Source organism: Meleagris gallopavo, chromosome 15 (assembly GCF_000146605.3).
Source record: "Meleagris gallopavo isolate NT-WF06-2002-E0010 breed Aviagen turkey brand Nicholas breeding stock chromosome 15, Turkey_5.1, whole genome shotgun sequence".
In the NCBI taxonomy this organism is placed as follows: Eukaryota; Metazoa; Chordata; class Aves; order Galliformes; family Phasianidae; genus Meleagris; species Meleagris gallopavo.
In genome coordinates this window covers 8,141,328-8,162,081 of record NC_015025.2, presented here as the reverse complement: position 1 = coordinate 8,162,081, position 20,754 = coordinate 8,141,328, and the positions used below count along the sequence as shown (strand labels likewise).

Below are 20,754 nucleotides of genomic sequence, written 5' to 3'. Positions count from 1 at the left end.
GGGATGCTCGGGCGGCGGGGTACGTCTTCGCCCTGGTGAGAGCCGGCGGAGCGGCCAAGCGGAGCTGTTCTCGCTGCTCCGCTAGCGATCCCTGCCTGCCCGGCGGGTCCTGTCAGCGCCTCTCCGCTTCATTTCTTCCTTTTCTTCCTCTTCTGCTGCCGCTTCTTCTTTTAACGCAACTTTGTAACGCGGGAAGCCACCAGTTGTTAGTAGTCGCCAGAGGAAAACCGTTGGAAAGGAGCTCCGAAATGTGTGGTAGCTTGCTTTTAACCTGCTTTTTTAGCTAATTCTGCTCTTACACAAAAGCCGTGCAGATCCTTTTTCCTTTGCAAGTTCATAATTGCTGGGCTTTTTCCTCCTCAAAGACGGTGGTCTTCATAGAATCATCAGTACTGGATCGCTGAGCCTGTATCTTCAGCTGTATCAGTATCTTCAGCTAGTTTGCTCAGCTTTTCTTTGCTGCTGCATTGCATCCTTTGCACTTTGGGCTCCCATGAATAAAAAGGGTATTATTAAACTTATTTAAGAAGCAGGAGGACCTATCAAGCACACACACATGCCTCTCTGTGATCAGCCAGAGAGCTGAATATAGAAATAAAGGGAGGAATGGATTTGCATTTGGATATGTCTTGCTAAGAGGCTACTTGGGACCTTCAAGGCACAAAAGAAAGCTTCTGGCTTGTGGTTTGGCTATGAACCTGGCTATGAACTAGAACCTTAGGTTTCTAGTTGCAAGCTTGTTCATCTCCTCTCACTCCCTGTTACACTTAAATGGGAAATTGGATTCTTTCATGAGAAGGAAGTTTACATTTTTTTAAAATACCTCCCAAATTGGTGTTGTAAGGAGCGCCTGACCTTGGAGAAAATGCGTTTTGTGGGTCAGCTTTTCAGCTGGAGGCGATGCCAAGGGACGTATGCCAAAAGCCTGGAGAGCCAGGGCTGCGTCCTGGGGTCAGGGGAGGATCCCCTGCTCAGGCTGGGACTTCCCAGAGGAAAGATCTGTGTACCTGCTGCGGTTGGGGTCTCGCTGCGAGCTGTTGTGCAGGAGCTGAGCGCTGTGTCTGCCGTTGCTAGAGCTGTCTCTGCTGAGCAGCCTTCTCATGCACAGCCTCACACACGTGAAGTTAAAAAAAGGGATGACATCAGTGGTACCGCAGTTCTGCGATGAAAGAGTTCCTCGTGGTGCTTTTAGAAGTCGTTGAGAAAGAGGAAAAGTTTGATAGAAAAAAAAACTTAGGGCTTGATTTATGTAGACCTCCCAACTCTCACATTGTGCTCACGGCCTAGAAAGGCTCAGCCCCGTCCTGCCAGGTGGAGGCTGTCCGCAGAGCATTGCCTTACTGGGGAGAGTCCATTTGCAGCCATTTGTCAAGTTGCGCAAAAACCACGCAGGACACTTGGATGTTATTTGCTGACGTGCTGAACGATGCCGGCAGCGTGTCTCGTGTCTCTTCCCCACATGGAGCCATGTCCTGTTGCTATGGAGTAATGGTGGTCAGAAGAAGCTGCTGCCCGTGGCCGCAGAAAAGGCTGTGGACGTTGGCTATTTTGAAGTATAAAAATGTGTTTTGTTGAGCAATTCAGCCATTTTTCATATCGATCTTCTTGGGTGCATTGTTTGTGTCTCATCAGTCACATGGCATTCGGGAGGGAGGTGGGCTTAGGGCTGCTCTTGGAACAGGAGGTTTGAAAATTGTGAAGTTTTTCCGGAAGATGGAATGATTGGATGGAGTCCTATTTATAAAAGCCACGGCTGTTTAGAATTACTCCAAGATAATCAATCAGAATTAAGTCTTTCCTCTTCTTTGTCCAAAGTACACCTCTTTTTTCACCCTGACAGGCTGAGCTCTGCATTTTCACTCTTGTTTCAGCTAAGAAAGGAATTGCTCATCGCAGTCCAATGGCATTCAATAGTTTATTTAAACATAGAATGAAAATGAAACTCCTTCACGCTAATTTTTGCCTACTTGTTATATTACACTGATTAACTGATGAAACCTGCAGAAGTTGTTCCACTTTCACTCTTTCCTTCACCATAAACCGGTGAAGGTGGAAAATGACTTTTGTTTCTATTCATTTGTAGAGGGAATTTGGAGGGGCCTTCATCCTTAAGCCCCTGAAAAAGCAAAACAATCAACAGTTTGGGTTTTATGCATAAATGAACATGCTCTCCTCAAACAGCGAAATTACACTTTAAATCCTGTTGAACACAGTTCAGTTCATTTTTAAATACAAATTTGTTCAAAGAGGTTTTCTGTGCTCGTTGCAGCTCTAAATCCCCTCTGTCCACATTTCCATTCAATGACAGAGGAGCACACGCCATCCATGCGGGAGAAATTCATATTGGGAGCTTGGGAAACTTGTGCTTGCCAAGTGCCTCGTGGTTAACACACAATGGATGAAGGCATTGTCAAATTAACAGCAAGGCTTCTACCCGGAGCGGCACTGAAATGAGTAATAGGCACGGGCTGACAAGAGGCAGCCTCTATATTTGAATCGGTTGAGGAGGCACTGGGGTGGAATTGGGCTGAGATGTGTCAGACACGCTTCACGGTGGCCCCGGGGCGCGTGCTGGTGGCAGTGCTCTCATCGCAGTGACAGCCGGGTGCTGGGTGGCAGCCCTCAATAGGCGCCCGCTCCTCGCCTCCCAGCCCTCCTGGAGCACGCTGTGACCTCGCTGTGGAAATTCACACTTGGATGTCCATAGGCTTTGTGCCTCCCTCTCCCTACCCTTGCCCATTGTTCAGGATAATTTGCGGGCAGGTGATTAGGCAAGAGTGAATTCCTGGTGATTGAGGCAGGTCGTTTTTCTGTCTCCTACAGGTGACGAACGGGCCGTGCAGCATTGCAGCATTGCGGCCGACGGGCGGAACTTGTCCCGACCTGCAGGGCAGGTGGGGAAGCCCTGAGCAGTGCATCCTGCTGCGGGGCTGCATGGCCCTGCTGATACTGGGGCTAATTTCTCCAGCTAATTGCTTGCCTTGGGTTAGCAGCTGGACGAGAGTGTGAAGAATAGGGATCTCTGTGACGACAGGCAGACTGGAAGAGGGTAAAAATGCCCTGACTTGGAGAAGCCCTTACATGGAGCAGGAAGGTGTGGGAGATTGAAGGGGTGACAGCTAGTGAGCAGCGAGTGTCCTGCAGTGCTACCAGGGACAGCTGGGCAGGAGGGCAGGAGGTGAGTAGAGGACACTGCAGTTGGGATGCAGTTGTTGATCCCGGCCCAAATAGGGCTGTCGGTATTTAACAAAGGAGCCAAATTCCCTTTTAAGAATCCGGCTGGGATTTGGGTGCAGCGCTTCTCCCACAACCGCGAGGAATACCAAGTATGATTGGCATTTGTGTCTGGTAAACAGGAGAGAGAAAGGGGCTTGTTTTAGGAGAAATGGCTTAAATTTCTTATTTTCTAGACATTATTTTGTATGCTCAAGGAAAATGCTTTTAATGCTTAACTCTTCCCAGCAAGTCAGAAATCCCAATAGTTGACCTATTTTGGGCTGATGCATCCATCTCTGAATGGGCTCCAAGTGGTGATGGTCAGAAGGTCCCAGGTACAACAGAGCAGCAGCAATTCTTAGCTTGTGGATAAAAGGTGTTCTTTCTGTGTATTCTTGTTAGTATTCTGTGGCCCATTATTGTAATGTATGTTGTTCTTTTGAATGGAGCGAGCAGCAATGACCACTTGGTGGAAAAAAAATCTCTCTGCCTTTTCCAGGGGTAAAATCTCAGCTTCAAGAAGCATTTTTTGTTTAGAATTGTTCTCTTATCTCTCCTCGCCGTTTAGTTGCCAGTGATACACTGTAGGAGGAGTTATCAATGTTGTGGCAGCTCCATGAGGTTTCTGGTTTGGTTCCAGCTTGACTTCAGCAAAACTACACAGTAACACTTCAGGTTGTTCAGATCTGAGTGCAGAAGGTACCTGTTCAGTCCAGTTTTTGGTTTGGGTCCAGTTCATCTCTGTGATTACAGATGTTTGTGCTGCCTCACATAACAGCCCCATTCTGCCTGCTCTCTTGCCTCTCCCATCCCAGGAGCTGAGCTTTCTGGAGTCTGCCACTGATCGCACTGCCCACTCCCTGTGCGATCTTTGAGCAAGTGGCTTTATCTCCCTGCGTCTCGCTTTGTGGCTGGGGAGGTAGGCAGCATATGAGAATTAATTAATTAACATGCAGACATGAAGCATCTCCAGGAGAAAGGTCGCAGAAGTGCAAAGAATAGATTAATTCACTGCTGCCTTTGTAGCTTTCTGCTTTTCCACTCTTCAAAAGGAAACCTGTGAAACTGCTCAGTCCTCGCCGTGATTTAGAGCTGGAACAGGTTGATCTCCTGCTGAGGACTATCTTTAACCAGCCTCGCGCAGCACATACCCAAAAATGTGCCAGAGCCAACTGGTGTGATTAATTCCACGCTGCCGTCGGCATCCGTGGTGGTGCAGCAGTGGGGCTGGGAGGCCAGCAGCCGGCAGGGCAGCGCTGCGCTGAGCTGTGCCTGCGGCCCTCGGGGCTGCCAGACACTGGCAGCACGTTGCCAAGTGTGTCATCAAAGCAGAGCACGCTTCGCTCCTCTCCGTGCTGGGCTGTGCTTTGCAGGTGCCTTCCCTCCTGTTTTATTACTCTGAAGGGGAATTGCTGTATGAGGAGGTAGAATATCTGGTAAATGGCACTTTTTCTCTTTCAGTTCTCTGGTAATTACTACCGGTAAGGACCTGCGTGATGCCATCAGACCCTTACCGTGGTACACCTCGGGCTGTGGTTGCAGGCAAAGCTGCTGGAGAGCTCTCACCGCAGGGAAGGGAAATTGCTGCTTCCCATCCACGAAAGCTATACAGCCTATGGAGGTGCTTAAGTGTGTTTAAGGTGTTTAATTTTAGGCAGTCAAGTTTGAATGTGCAGGAATTAATGTTTACTTGGCGTGCAGAGGATGAGTCACTCGGAAGCTCACGCCGTGCTTTTTTTCCCATTCTAGTAAGGATCCTTCTCGCATATCGCATACAATGGCTTTTCAATTAGGGACGAAAATAAGCACCTTGCTCCTCATTAGCCCCTCTGCATTTAGCATTCGAGCCGATTGAGTTCCTGAGTTGCAATTTCAGACATTTGCTGTCCTGCTGCACCGTTAGCCTTGGAAGGAAACATTGGCCTTCTGCTGCTTATGGAGCCTGTCCATGCTGGGGGCTCACACAGGGCAGGTGTGCACAAGGTGGGATGTGCCAGGCAGAGGCAGAGCTGGCTGGGGCTGTGAGCAGGGTGTGTGGGTGTGTGTGGGGTGGTGAGGTACAATGAGGCCAGATGTGATCCCTGGAACACGTGTCAGCTCTCATCCCAGCTTCCACCCGGCGCAGGTGTGCGCAATCTCCTCCATCTCTTTGGCTTCCCATCTGTCTATTCCTTTTGTTCCACTCTCTCGTGCCCGCAGCGTTTTGGGTCCCTGTGCCCATTGCTGCTCCTGGCTGCTAACAAGCTGCTGGCTTGTCTGAGGCTTCCTGGCACCAAAGCGCAGCACGGCTGCTGGTTCTCCAGGCTGTACCCAGAGGCATATGTGCATCGTTCGCTTGCCACATCCTGGAGGGCTGTGGTCACTGTGCCTGTTTTGGTGACCCCGATGCCTCTAGCTGCTGCCACCGCCCTGAGAACCATTCTGCCCCACCTGGCTGCACAGGCAGTGGTGCTGGTGGGGTGTCAGCTCCCCACGGGTCCCTTGGTAAGGTGTGTGCCGGCTGAGCAGGACGTGCAGTTTCCTCTGCCTTGTTCTGTATCTTGTTGATGGCTGCATTTTTTCTCTTATACATTAAAAACCATGAATCACTGGCGCTGAGACGTCTGCCTGAAAGCTGCATCTCGGCATACCTGTGCCAGCTCCTCTCTCCAGAGCTCGTTTGCCTATTGTCTCTGAGCACTGAATTCCTGGTGTCCGAACAGATGAAGCAGGGCTTTAGGGCAGAGCGAGGGAGGGGAAGGTGATTTGTTAATTTGTTTTTCCCCTCTGTGTCCAGGGAGATTTCTTCCTCTGCTCTGTAAGCTTGGGCTTGCTTTGCTCCCAGGAGCGTTTTCTCTCCTGTCCTTTCAGCCCTCCAGCAGCAGAGCAGCTCAGAGCTCTCCCACCAGGAGGAGCAGACCCCATCCCTTCCCTGCCCCATGTCTTTCTCCCTCCTACACCAACAGCACTGGCGTGAAGAAACCAAATCAGAACATCAGCAATGACTTCTCACTTGCTGATGAGAATTACTCAGGAAGACTCTTTAAAGAATAAAATCATTTAACTGAGTTTCAAAGCTTTTCAGTACAGCAGGGAAATCACATTTAGGATTTTTTTAAGAGCTACTTATTCTTTGAAGAGAAAAAAATGGATGCAGTTGTGTTTGTGAAGTTGTTTTCTAGATACGTGCATAAAACACTTTCATTTTCTTGTTCCACTGTGGATATTTACATAATAATGAGACTTTTGTATTTTAGGAATTGTCCCATTTTAACCATCCACATGTCCATGACTCTTGTTTTCTTGTGATTGCATTCCTGATGGCATAATGTCTTACAGCTACGTGGGAGAAATAAATAGATCACATAAAAGCAAATCTCAGCTTTTCATAGCCTGTGTAACAACAACACGGGAAGGCAGGCAGGCAGACAAGGGAGAATTTCCTGAGCGAAAGTTTTCCGTCAGGTTTCCAAATGTCAGGGAAAATAGCTGTTTGATTTTTGCCCTCCTCCATGACTCGAATGTTACATCTTCCAAACCCCACTTGACAAGCCGAAGATAAAAGATAGAATATCCCATTTGGCAGCCGAAATGAAATAATTTCGTTCAGGTTTATCTCTCTTTCCTCGGTGATAACTACGCTGTGGCAGCAGCTTTTCTCAGCCCGCTTTCTGTTGTGGTCTCACGGGGCTCTGGCTTCTCGGCTTAACGTGCTTTGTAATTTATGGAGTGAAGTTCAGAAGTTATCTCCTCGGTGCGATGCTGAGGTTGAAAGCATAATTCCTAATGAGGGGAAATTGCAATTTCTTGGGGTCTTGAACTTGACATGATTGGGCAGAGCTCTTTTTTGATGAGAGAAAACCCTTAAGCAGAGCTGAGGCTGCGGACCCATTGCTCCAACTTGCTTCACCTCCTGCTGCCCTACAGCCGCAGGTGGCCCTTGGGACTGGGATAAGATGCCCAGACTGGTGTACTGATGGTAACCAAATTGCTGCCAAGAGGAGGAGGGGACCAACTAAGGCTAAAAAACATTGCAGTTTTGGGGAGGGGACAGGACCAGACCTCAGAGCACATGTTCTGCAAAGCAAAACCGTGGTGGAATATGGGACTGGAGTGATGTGCATCCCTGAGATTCTAACGAGCGACTCACTCATCAGCTGGGCCCTTTGGAGAGGGAGCCAAGTGAGCCTTGGAATCATAGAACTGTTAAGGTTGAAAAAGACCTCTAAGATTAAGTTCAACTGTTGACCACCAGCACCATGCCCACTAACCGTGTCCTTGAGGGATGCTGCCAGGGCTGTTCTGTGGCTCTCATTGGGATGCCATCAAAAACTCCTGATGACTTCATCCTGAAAAGAGCTTCCAAGTATGAGACTTGAAATCACTTACTAACTGCCTGTTGCTTCACTTATAGCATTAATCTGTAAATAGTGCTATGTCCTTTGGGTGGGCTTGTAAAACAGTGATGACTTCCATGCAATGGTTTGCAGGGACCAACTGCACAATGGCAGGAGAATGTGAATGGCCTGGCAGCACCTGGCCATAAGTAGCAGGGCTCTTTGGGGCCAGTGGCTGACAAATGTCAGTGTGTGCCAGCAGGGCCGGGGACATGGGGATGTGGGAACAGGACCTGCACAGCGAGACCCCGTCAGCTGGGAAACAGAATGCGGTGGGAGAGGGCTTACAGCCATTTCGGAATGCCAGGCATTTCGGTTGGTCTCTTTTGGAGGGGAGATGTCCTCTGAAGAACACAAGGCAGATCTTCACACTGGCATCTGATTTGTGAGTCTGAAATAGCAATTGCCGTGCGGTTTGCCAGCAGCATAGCAGCAGTGCTGCCAATGTGATCAAAGGGAGAGGGGGAGAGGGACAGATGCTTCACAAGTCACAGTTTCAAGGAAATCCATCTCGGTTAAAGTTTATAAAAACTGATCTTAGCCAGCAGAGCCTTTGGTGTGTCTTTAAATACCGCAGCCTTGAACAGCGGTCTGTACCACATCGTGCCTGGGGATTGATTGCTGTTATTAGGGGGCATTACGAGGGTGAGGGAAATGTAAAGCAAAATAAAGCCACACACCAAAAAAGACCAAATGCTGTTCGGTATCTCCAGTCAATCCCTAAAGTAGGGTGTTGTTTCCAGAGATGTCTGAGCACCAGACAGCAGCCTTGCTCTGGCTGCACTCTGAGCAGTGTTTCCCCGCTGCAGCAATGGTGCTGTTGGCCTCTAATGGAGCACCTTGCCAGCTGCCCCCCCAGGCAGATCTTCTCTCCTGCTTCACTTGTAGGCTCAGCAGCCAGGCAGCAGATGGTTTTACGTGAGACCTTTTGTATACATGGAGTTGTTCAGCAAGAGAAATTTTGCTGGAAGAAGAATGCCTTCTTCCAAATTGATGCAGCCTCCTGCTCACGTTATCTGCTACATGAACACGTACTGCAGAACTCCACTGATGGCTCCGCTGTCCCTCTGCACCCTGCTTTGTTCCAAAACAACGTGCATGTCTCGACAAAGGATGCAGCTCACCTGCAGGGCTCGGCTGGTGCTACTGTTTGTTTTGCAATTGCATAGTAATTAATATATTAATTTATTTTAAAAGGTTTCAAGAAATACCTCTGCAACCGCACTGCTTATGCTAAAGAGAAAGAAAAATTCATTATTTATTGAATTTGTGTGTGTTCTGCTGGGATTATTCATTGGAGAAACGTACAGAGTGATTTTTTGTATCCTAGTAACCAACTGTGGTTGCGTTTCCATGAATAATCTTCATGGTTTAGCTTGACCAGCCAAATCTAGAAAGGAAAACTCAAGCAAATTGAATTTATCAAGGCAACAAATTACCAAGCATAGGCAGTTTTGTGCAGGTGGGAGAGAACTGTTGTTTTTCTCCCCCATTTAACAGCAGAACCATCAGATTGACAGATGCTGTCTGGAAGGTTTGATTCCTCAGAGCAGAACTACGATGGAAGCTTGGGCAGCTACAAACAGAACTTCATTTGTTTCATCTCCGTAATAATTTACTGGTTAAAGCAGTCCCTTTCCCACTCAGACAAGAGCTGTGCCAGCTTGCACCCCTTCCCACCAGCTATTTCTATGGGCTATTTCCTCTCCATGTTATGGGGGTTCCAGGCCTGGGAACCCCCAAGCACTCAGCAATCCCCTCCTCGCTCCATTTAGGCAGTGGAGCACTGAGCAGTGGCCCCATGAGGACACTGGGAGCACTGGGAAGAGCTTTCTCCCCCCTGTGCTGGCCCTGCATGGAACAGCTGGAATGTGTCACTTTGAAGAAGTGCTCGCATTTTTCTCCTCTAAAATTTATTTTCACTAGAAACTAGCCCCATTTCAGAATTGACGTTCAGGGTATCACGTTGCTTTTGAAATATCTCTTGCTCCTAGAAATATGAAAAGCGAGCTTTAGAAGCAAAACACAAATGGAAATTTGCTTCCTAGCTCCCTGGAGATGTTCCCTGCCCTTCCACCTCCTCGAGCCCTCAGCAGACATCCCAGGGGGCAGAGATGTGCTCCTTGCAGAGAGGGCAAAACCACTTCTCATTTGAAACCATCCCAGTGTTTCCTCCTCTCAGGTAAACTCGAGTGCCCTTGGGGTGGGTGGGTGCAGCGCACCGGGGCTTTTCCTGATGGGGAACGTCTTGTTGGAGTGACAAGAGGGAGAGACGCCCTGTCCTGCTGTCACAGGAGGGCTGCTGAGGGAATACATTCAGCACTGCGTGCTGTGGGGCATGAGGTGTCACCACGAGGCAGTTGGCTCTTGGGATGAAGGTGGCAATGCCTCGCTGCGGGTGCCAGGGGGAGGCACAGCCTGGTGCTGAGCTGTGTGCTCACCACACTGACAGCACCGTGCTGGATGTCCTCTATGGACCCGTGCCACCACTGTCACCTCCAGGCTGCGCTGCTCCTGATGAGGCTGTGCCATGGCATTGGCATTGGGATGGTTTCAGGGCATTGCTCTGTGAGTGATGGCACTGGACCTGCGGATCTGGGTCTGGAGGACAGCCCTCCTTTGGGCCTGTTTTGGTGGATTCGGACTTTCCATGCATTTGGCATCCTTTTTTTCTGTATGTTTCCATATCAGAAACCCCTGAGAGTGTCATGTGCAGTTTTGGGGATACGTGGTGCCGTGAGGGTTGAAGTAGTGGAGGGACAGCATGTGTCTGTGCCACAGCTTGTACTCCAGACCAGCAGAGGCACCCAGCTGTCAGCACAGCAGTGTGCAGTCTTTGTCTGATAGTAGCACAGTGCTCTACCAAAAACAACACCCAGAGAGAAACAAATTCTTTCCCTCCGCAGTTTTTCTCTTGTGATTTATAGGTGTGTTTTTCCAAGTAAACCCAATCAGGGCCAGTGACGGACTCTGAATTGAAGTTTGATTCTGTTAATTGAAACAAGAGCCATCTGGGTGGAAACTGGAGGTTTCGGACAGCTGTTTATATTGTTTCATTTGTGATTTCTAGAATTCCCAGTCCCACATTTAGCAAGGAGTGTGCTGGTTGACCGTACAGCGGGATTTTATCGGTGCAAGTGATCTATGATGAACACAAAGAAATTTGAACCAGCTGTAAGAAAGAGCGGCAGCTTGCACCTCTGCAGCAAACTGTTTGGAAGTCAGTGAGTGTGTTCTGCTGAGCCAATGGTCTGAGCTCTGCTCCCAAAGTGTGTGTAATTCACACATTAGCTCCCATCTCTGGGGAGCAATTCCTCCCTTGGAAGGAGGGAATGACAAAGTGCCTCAGCCTTCTTTTTTTGGCTAAAAAAGAAAAAAAAGTTTTATCTTCAGCAAGGGGAGGAAATGTCTCACACCGCCAGGGTTCTGTCTTTGTCATCTTCTGGACGTGGTGCCACAAAGGGAGAGAAAAGGGGGAAAGACATCTTTTGAGGTGTGCTGGGATCCAAACCTGCTGGCATTTGATGTGGAGGCTTAAAAATAAACCTCTTTCTCAAATCCTTCTTGTGTTGAAATAATTGAAGGCGTTTGAGCTGAAGAAAGGAGCTGAGGTCACTGTGTGTCCAGTACTGCTATGACTGTATTTTCTTTTGTTTGGACAGTTTAATGTTTTGAAGTGGCTCTTGTTTCCTCTGATTAATTCCTGTAAATATCGTGGAAAGGGACCTCAGCCACGCAGCAGCCAAGCGTTGCACAACCTTCCATCTCACACTGCTGTGCAGCACGGAGCTACACATCTCACAGAGCTTCAGCCGAGGAAAAAAGGATTGGTCTTTTCTTCCTGCTATCTTTTCCTCTTCTTCTGCACAAGCAAAGAATGCTCTGTTGTTTATTTTTCTTCTCTCTCTTTTATTTCTGTTTGCTTGTTTGTTTTAAAGACTTCTGGCTTTATTTCTGAAGGTGTGTATTTAGAAAAATCTGTAGCTTCAGCTGAACGTGAACCGAAGCAACCAGTAAAAGGTGTACTGTAGTTGCATGTGAGTAAGGTGAAATCCCATCTGCACATTTGTGATGAGGAGGTCAAACATTCAGAAGAGCTGTCCGATTAAATGAAACACTGTAGAATCATGGCATAGCGTGCAAAGACAGATGCTCCTTTTATTCAACATTACATTGCTTGAGATATCTGAAAGGATCTCCAGCAGTAAGTCTCCTTATCCCTGACAAGGTGTACATCCGCAGTTGCATAGCTAGAGCTTTTTCTGCTGAGCAGTTTCAATTGCTTGGCTTGAGAGCCCCTCTCTGGGGCTATGGTTAAACCCAATCTCTGTCTTTGGGATTTAAGCAGTTGGGAACGCTGCCATAAAAAGAGCTATTTCAAAAAGAGGCAAGGAAAAGACTCGTTACAAAAAATAAATAAAAGAATCCCCAAGTCGAATGGTAAAGAAAATAATTAACAAATTATCCTGCTTTCCATCTGTGATGAGATCATAAAAACCATGGAAAACTGCAGAGGCATCAAATGGCTTGAGAATAAAGGCGGCGAAGGAAGGAGAACCAGGAACAGTAGGGACAGGCAGGGCCCTCCCGTACTCATTTCTGTGCTGCAGAATTAAATTTATTTAGAGCAGCTACTAAAACATCCAGCAAGTGATGGGACAGGGAGAGAGGAGGAACAAGAAAGAATGGAAGAAATGTTGGATTTTAGGAGAAATTTCTTCTCAGAAAGTGGTGATGCATTGACACAGCTGCCCAGGGAGGTGGTGCAGTCACCAGAGGTATCCAAGAACTGTGAAGATGTAGCACTAAGGGATGTGATCAGTGGGCATGGTGGGGTGGGTTGGTGGTTGGGCCTGATGATCTTAGAGGTCTTTCCAACCTTTGTGATTCTGTGAAAATAACATTCTGAGATCCACCCCAGAAAAATCTGCTTGTCTGACATAGCTGGAAGCACAGAACGTACATTTCTTGGTAAGAAACGCCCAAATCAGGAGAAACACTGGGGCAAGAGAGATTGTGCGAGCTGTGAGCATTAGGAAAGCTGCTGCACACAGGCTGGGCGTGCTTGGCTATGGCCAGTGTCAGGGTTCAGCCAATATCAGTTGATGTACAATCAACTGTACAATCCCTGGAGGGATGTGGTGGCCTCGGACACCAACCAGAAGGACCCATTCCCAACACCGACATTCCCCCTTTGCTTGTGGATCCTGGAAGAGCCTCTCCTGGCCCAGTGGAAGAGCAGTGCTTTACCCCCTGGATTTAATTGTAACCAGTTATTCCCATCTCTTTGCCCTGTTTTGGATTCTTTACATATTGTTTCTGAAAAGCTTAGTGAAATCACAGCCTTTGTATATATAAAATATAGGATGATTGAAGACCTGGCCACTTCTTTATTTAGCTTCCTCAGCCATGCGTTCCTCCCAAAGCATTTTCCCCTCTCTCTGCCAGATCACTGTTTAAACTGTGTGTAAATATAAAGGGAGCTATGGACAAAGTTTAAAAACGCTGCACCATGTTGGGCGCAGGGCTGCTGGAAGCACAGCTTCCTAGAGGCCTTTTTTCCCCTTTGCCTATGGTTTTGCGGTTCCCTTAGGACAGATGAAAGCCCCGTATGGGTGCCACTGGGATGTCTGATGGTTATCCATCCCTGTTTGGACTGAAATAGCTCCGTCGTTTTTAACTGAATTCTTTCCTGCCCTCCGTCTAGAGAAGTTGTAATTAGGGAGGAAAAAAAAAGGACTCTTAGAACCACTGTGTACAGAGGAGATAAAGATGCCAGTGGCTTCAATAACAAATCTGAGGCACAGAAAAATAGCAATTTTTTCCTTTTATCGTGGGTCTTTCTTGGAAAAAAATGGAAAGCTGAAATGAATGGCCTGGCTCTCCTTTCTGCTCCCGTAACATCACTTGAGTGCTGCTCTCTTCACCTGTGCTTTTCTTCCTTTGTGCAGCCCTGTCTCTGAACAATCTCAGTGCTTACAGGGAAGTTTTCATGTGTTTTTAACAGAGACTGGGAGCCCGGCTGGGCTCACAGCCCTCCTGGCAGCATTGCTCCATGGAACCGGGATTCGGCAGCAGGTTGGGTGCTGGCTGGCCTCCAACCAGGCTGTTTTGGGATGGGAAGGGGATAAGTGTGCGTTGTACACAGCCCGAATTCGGTGCTGAAGGCAATATAAACACCGACATTGTGGGTGTTTGTAGGGAACAATGGAATCAAAGCTAGGCTAAGGCACCTCCGCAGCTTTTCACGTGTTGTTTGCTTCCCGTTGCACAAGCTGCCCTCCTGGTGTGTCTGTAGGGGATGGGTGGGTTTCCTGTGTCCAAGACAATAAAATTCTTTCCCTCTATTTGTTCCTGCCTGTGCTGGATGGGCCAATGGGAAGGATGTGCCGGGCTACAGCGCTCTTTCCATGAGCCTCGTATTGCAGCTCTGGGATGGAATAAAACTGCTGCTCTGCGAGTATTAGAAGGGAATGCATTTCATTCTCCAATTTCATTAAAAGCCATTAGCATTGGAATGGCATGGCCACTATTTATAAACCCCCAGTGCAGATGACTTGGTTCAGCTGGTCAGAAGAAAGGAGGTTTGATGGAAAGAGGGAGGCTGTTCGCATTAATGGTCATTATGTGCTCTGCTGGCGGCGAGGGGATGTGTGCCCGTAACTCTTTAACAAATCACTGTCGTGTTTGGGGAAAGAAAACATGACTTCAAAGCAATAGGTTTCAAACACGAAGCATGGCTCTGAGAAAGAGTTCTGAGCAGTTTGTGCTGGAGGGAGGAGAAAAAAAGTTGTCTTGGAAATTAGGAATAAATGAGTGGAGAGAAACTGGGGGTAAGGAGACAAAACGAGGTTTGTGTTCTAGTCTGTGAGAAATATCATAGTAGGATCCCATGCAGGATGATGGAGCAGTGACACAATGGGTCACAGACACAGCTCTTCTGGTCTGAGGACGTGGCTGGCACTGGGAGTCTTTGGGTTGGAGGTCCTTGGATTTGAGGTGGTTGGGTTGTATTTAGGCTGTGCTTGTGGTCTGTACGTGTGAGACAGACCCCCAGTAGCACAAAGTGCCATGAAAATTATGAATGTGTCTCTGAAAATCCATCCTTGAGTTATGCTGCACAGTCAAGACAGTGTCTAATGACTGTGGGAGTCGTTGGAGGAAAGAGCACCGTGGGATTGTGCTGGAGTCAGACTGGAGAAGGGGAATGCTCAAGGAAAACAGCGTGTGATGTAACAGCAGAACTGCTACTGAAAGTGTAACCTTGGGTGTTGACCTAAGCTGGGTCTAACTGGCAGTGAGCACAGTGCACTTGATTTAACAAAACATCTTTCATTGAAAGATGGGAGTGAATTCCAGCCTTGCCCAAAGCAATAACCACTGGGAACAAAAATAGGTTAGTGTTGCAGACCTATGGAGATTAGATGTTAATACCCTATTTCTATATGCATTCAGTAAAACCAAACAGAATAAGAGGGTTTCCCAGCCCTCTGCTGTTCCTGTCCCATCCCTCATCCCCAGCTGAGCTTGCTGCTGCCCAGCCCCAAGTGCTGGGTTTTCCATTGCTCCGTGCCCCATGGTGCACTTCATTGTCTGCTTCTGGGAAGCAGTGGCAATAATAAATTACAGTGATTCCATACTTGAGTTGCTAACTGACAAGCAGAGCATTCAGACCTAGAAAACATTTAGTTTCCTCACACAGCAGTCCTCAGAAACCATTGGTGGAGTTGCTTAGGCAGATGTCAGCTACTTACTGGTTTTGATCACCTCCCAAAGCCACACTATGGACTCACAGTTCAGGACTGGTGGACGAAGTGAGCCTAGTTTTGCATCTCATGTTTTATAGCTTTCAGATCGCTGACATCTTTTGGAGCTCTTTGGCTCTCGAGTGTGCCCATGGCATGAGCCCTGGGCTGGGGTGCAGCAAGCAGTGCCACCCTGGGATTCCCATCCATCACATTGCTGCTTTCAGTGTGTGCACCAAAGTGCTTAAGCAGGGATTATGGCACAAACTCTGCCTTTTCTCCAGCTCTGTCCCGCTCGCTCTTGCTCTGTCTCTCCTTAACTGAGTCTAAGCATTTGTTACTAGAGTTGCAGACTCATTGACCCAGATTCACTAATAATACGGGGGAGAGGAGATTTTTTTCTCTGCTTAATCGTTGTCTTCTGTATATTCTTAGTGCTATTTATATACAGGAGAACTAAAAACCTGTAATAAAGATGGTGCCAACTTTGCAGCAGAACTCGTGCATGTGAGCAGCACGAGTGAGAGGCACCGCTGGAGAGAATGCAGTGGGTGCAAGGCCACTTGCTGATATCCATAGACACCTCAGGAGATTTTGGGGCAGCAGACACTGTTCTGAAAATGCCACACATCAAAGTCACGCCTACACTGTATTTAGTGATGAGAATCATAGAATCACAACATGGTTGGGTTGGAAGGGACCTCAGAGGTCACCCAGTTCCACCCCCCTGGGCTGGCTGCCCTCCACCAGATCAGGTTGCCCAGGGTCCCATCCAGCCTGGCCTTGGGTACCTCCAGGGATGGGGAACCCACAGCTCTGGACAGTAGTGCCAGGGCCTCACTGCCTTAAAAATAACCTGGAAGTACACGCTGGTGGCTCTGCAGGGCTCTGGCACACTCCCTGCCCGTGTTTGCTGCCTGTAGAAAAGGATCAGAGTAACTGGTGGGAGGCTGAGATCTCTGTCAGCGCAGGGCTCTGGGCTGCTCATGTAAACCACAGGAATTTAAGAGGGGATATTTATTAATTGTATGGTTGCATTTTCCAATTGGTGCACACTGGAATCAGTCAGGCTTTTGGAAGCAGGGCTGGGTTTGTGCAGCAGCCGTACAGTGTCTTTGGGAGCCCAGCTACACATGCACATGGCTGAGCGTGGAACATGGGAAACCCAGCACTTCCCAGAGAGCTTCAACACATTTTCTGTATTCAAAAAGGAAAAAAAGAAAAAAAGTCTGTGCACTATATTTCTAGGTGACGAGATTTTATCTCTCGTACTGAGCAGATAAGATCCCGCCGTGGCAGTGTGCTGCTGGGGCTCTGCAGCAGCATGCAGCAGGACCAGGGTTGTGCATGGATGCTGCTAGGTCCACGAGGGCGGCTCTACAGGTGTGCAGTAGGGACATTAAACTTGCCTGCATTGTCCCCACCTGTTAGCATTTTCCTGTTTCAAAGAAAAAGCCACCTGCCCCGCTCTCCAGAAGCCTTGTTTAATGTTCAACAGAGTTGTTGTAGCAGTGACCTATCTACTGTAGTAGGAAAAAGTCCTAATGTTGCTGATAAAGCAGCGACCATAAAGATAAGGCACGGTGCACTGGGGGCATTCCCTTTTGCTTGTGTGGTGAGCGTTACTGGATGGATTTTGTGCTTCTTGCTACCCTTCGGCCTTTTCTCTCTCTTTGCATGAACAACACGAGGTCGTCATGCATGTTGGTGAGCTGTGTAGTAGCAGTCCCAGTGCTTTCTGTCTCCTCTACATCTGTGCTTTCTCCAGCATGTATTCCTATTGGGTACCTGCTGACCCATCACTTGCTTCCCTTGCGATTCCAAGCTTCATTTGTCATGGATTTACTCAGAGGGGGTCCCAGCAAACATCCTGATGCAGTGGTTGTACAGTTAAGGCAAACCTGGGATGTACCTGGAACACATTGGAAATGCAGAGCATTGTCCTCTTCTCCTTGCTTTGTAGCTAGCTTGCTTTCCCCATCTGGCTGCCCCATGCCTGTGGGGCCGGGCCGGGGCTGCCCTCTGTCCCATACCTGAATACATCAGCCTTTCACAGAATCATACAGTCATGGAATGGGTGAGAAGGAACCTTAAAACCCATCCAATTTCAACCTCGGCCACAGGCTGGCTGCCCCCCAGCAGATCAGGCTGCCCAGGGCCCCATCCCACCTGGCCCTGGGCACTTCCAGCGATGGGGCACCCACAGCTCTGGACAGCTTTTGGGGAGCTCTTCTTGGCTTTTGTCTGCTGCTGTTGGTGGGATTACAGGGTCATGGCACACCTGATGCAGTGAACAAATTGCTGCAAAAGTGTTTATTTTTTGAACTGTAACTGATAAATTTGTGGAATTTGTCCAGAGTCTGACTGCTGTATCTTTCTGAAATGCAAAATGCATGTTTATTAAAAACCCTCTCCAAAGGTCAGCACAACCTAAGAAATAAGTGCGCTGGGCTTCTGGAAAGAAGGTGCAGGGCCTTCAAATGTGTGCTAACTAGATATGGTTGTGAGTGTTGGTCCCCATTACCCCATGCTGAGGACAGAGAGGGGAGGTTGGAGAAATAGCAGCAGTACTGAAACACGATGCGAACTAGGAAATGAGGGCAATCCCAATGCACAAACATCCTGTTGGGCTGGCTGGCCCCTGCGGGACACGATGAGCAAAACACATGGCAGCACACTGCAGTGGGCAGGCCATGCCTGGCTGCCCCGGCTTGTGTCAGGCTGTATTGCTGGTGGCAACAGACAGGTGTTCGTGCGGGGGGAACGTCGTTATAAATAAATGATCCCTTCATTTCCTTCTGGAGATTTTCCTATTGTTCAGTCACAATATGCTTTCCTGTTTTGACAACAAACAAACAACAAAAAAAATCCCCAAATCCCGTCCCGAAGTTCCCTGCTGGCAGGGTGAGAGCAAACGAGGGGGATTTCCCCTGGGGGCTCCTGCAGTGCCCTGTGGTGGGGAGAAGGTCTTGTGTGGGGATGCCCACAGCCGGGGGCTCCCCTCCCCATCTGACCTAGGTCTCCTTGTCCTTGGCATTGCAGTGGCAAGTCACCTACTGGCATTAGGGTAGGGATGTATCTATTTACATGAGCGTGCAGATGGGATTAACCATTACCTTGTGCTAAGCAGCCGTTGTTACATGCAATTTGAATGAGGAGAACACAAAAGAGCTTTTATTTAGTCACTGCATTTGCCTGTCATAATTTAGGAGTGTCCCACTGTGCTTAGTGGCAACAGGAGCCTCTCGCCTCTATAGCTGGTGTTGCTTGCTAACAAAGTGCCCCAGCCCAGCTCCCTTGCCAGCTTTCCCAGCTGAGCTCCCGGTGTCTTTGGATGTTCCTTCCCATGAGAGGAAGGCGTCAGAAAATCCTTCCCTTGTCCCTGAGCAAAGCCAGGAGCTGCATACAGGGAGGAAGCAGCTTGAAGGAAGGGCCAGGCAGGAGCTTTCTAAAGCTTCAAACATGGCAAAAAGTCTCAAAAGAGATGTGTGCATGTGATGTGGTGCTATATTTAATAGCGTGACTTTGAGCACCCAGGATGCCATTTGTTTTTGCTTTAAAAATCGACAAAGAAGAATGGGGAGAAAGAAAGAGGAGACCAAAGTGGTGGTGACACCATGGTGGTGATTACAGGTGTCCCAGAGCAGATACCCTCTTTCAGGATGCGCAAAACAAAGGTCTCAGCCTCCAGGGATGTACAGCTAAGGCTCAATACTGAAAGTGTTCCTTTTTTCATTTCTGCTTCACGCTTGTCTGAACTTCACTTTAGGCCCCAGATCTGCTTTTCTTGAAATCGGTCTCGAAATTGCTATTGACTTCAAACACTGCGAGATCTCACCCATAAATTCTTCCATCTGTAAAAGGAGGATGGCAGGATCTCTGTGCCATCTGTGGTGCTGTGAAGCTGCAAACAATCATGGTTTATGAAGTGCTTTGAGCTTAAATGGGAGGTTCTGTGTAAAGGGATGAAATGTTCCTTCCTGTGCCAGTTGGATCTGATATCTGAACCAAGGGCTGGGCTGAAATTTTGGAAGAACACTCTGGTGATGTAGAGGTAGTCCTGCTGCTGCTAAATGTCTTGGTTTGTTTGTGTTGCTCAAAAGCTCCTGTTCATCATTACAAAATTAAGGGGCAGAGAAGCCAGTGGCTGCACATCCCGCAAAAATTCTCCTTATGCCTTTCATGTTGAACATCTCTGATCTTAACAAGCACGATTCTCAGAGATTGTGCGAATCTGGCACCAGCCAGCTGGAATGATGATTTAACAACACGTGCGTTTTACATAGGAAACGGGGAGCTGCAGTTGAAAGTATCAGGCCTTTCCGAATGCAGTCGGATGCATTCAGTGAGAACAAAAGGAAGTTTTTTGTCCAGCTTGCAGGGTGTAGAGGAAAGCTGCAAACCTTTCCACCCAAGAGCCACATTTACTCTATATCTGCATAAAGCAGAGGGCCAAACTGCTGTAACAAAGAGCAGGCTGTGAGTGATTTTAAGAGTAAGTATTGTGGCTCCCAGCACACAGTGCTAAGCACCAGACCGGGAAAGGCCAGTAGCGGAGTTTCAAGGCTGAGCTTACACACGGCCACGCTCAGATCCTTCTGACAGACTGCTGTTTTCTCCCTTTGCAGACACAGGCCACCAGACCCGCTCAGTCTCCAGCCGCCCCTACTACAGCTTGCCCAACAGCAGCCATGAGCGGCGCTCAGTGCTCACCGTCACGGAGCCCCTGCGCTTCCACTCCCACGCCAAGGGCAAAAACGTGCGGCTGGACACCCATTCCCAACGGGCCATGCGGAAGAACAGCTTCTGTAACGGGCTCACCTTCACCAACCGGCCCATCCACGTCTATGAGAAGGTGCGGCTGAAGCTGGTGGCTGTGCAGTATGGCTGGAGTGGGGCCCTGCGCTTCGGCTTCACCATTCACGACCCGTCACAGATGAGTTCCGACGACATACCAAAGTACGCCTGCCCGGACCTGGTGACCCGGCCCGGCTACTGGGCCAAAGCCCTGCCAGAAAGGTTTGCTGTCAGGGACAATGTCTTGGCCTTCTGGGTTGACCGTCACGGGAGAGTCTTCTATAGTATTAATGACGAGGAGCCGATATTGTTTCACTGTGGTATTAACGTCTCCAATCCTCTCTGGGCACTCATAGATGTCTATGGAATTACCCACGAAGTGCAAATACTCGGTAAGTGTGTCTTTGGGCCCGTGGCTTGCTCTTCTGCTTGCTCCTTCCACAGCAGCGTCTTTGTGGAAGACAAATGCGTGGTTTATCTGGTTGATTACTTCTGTGGGGCACTTAAGAACAACTAATTTCTGATCGGTTTTGTTCACCAAATTAATGATTTTTGTTTTGGCGTGGGATGCAGAAAACAGGATATTTCAGAGAAATCAGTCATGGAAAGTCCTAAGAATC

At 48.5% G+C, this 20,754-nt stretch overlaps 1 protein-coding gene across 1 annotated transcript in view; it reads left to right on the top strand.

Annotated features, from left to right (window-relative positions):
* NEURL1B (neuralized E3 ubiquitin protein ligase 1B) overlaps positions 1–20,754 on the top strand; it is a 96,703-nt gene that overhangs the window by 69,495 nt on the left and 6,454 nt on the right. Inside the window, exon 3 of the mRNA XM_010718955.3 lies at positions 19,966–20,526. Coding sequence (XP_010717257.1) covers positions 19,966–20,526 — 561 coding nt within the window. The remainder of the gene's footprint in view (positions 1–19,965; positions 20,527–20,754) is intronic.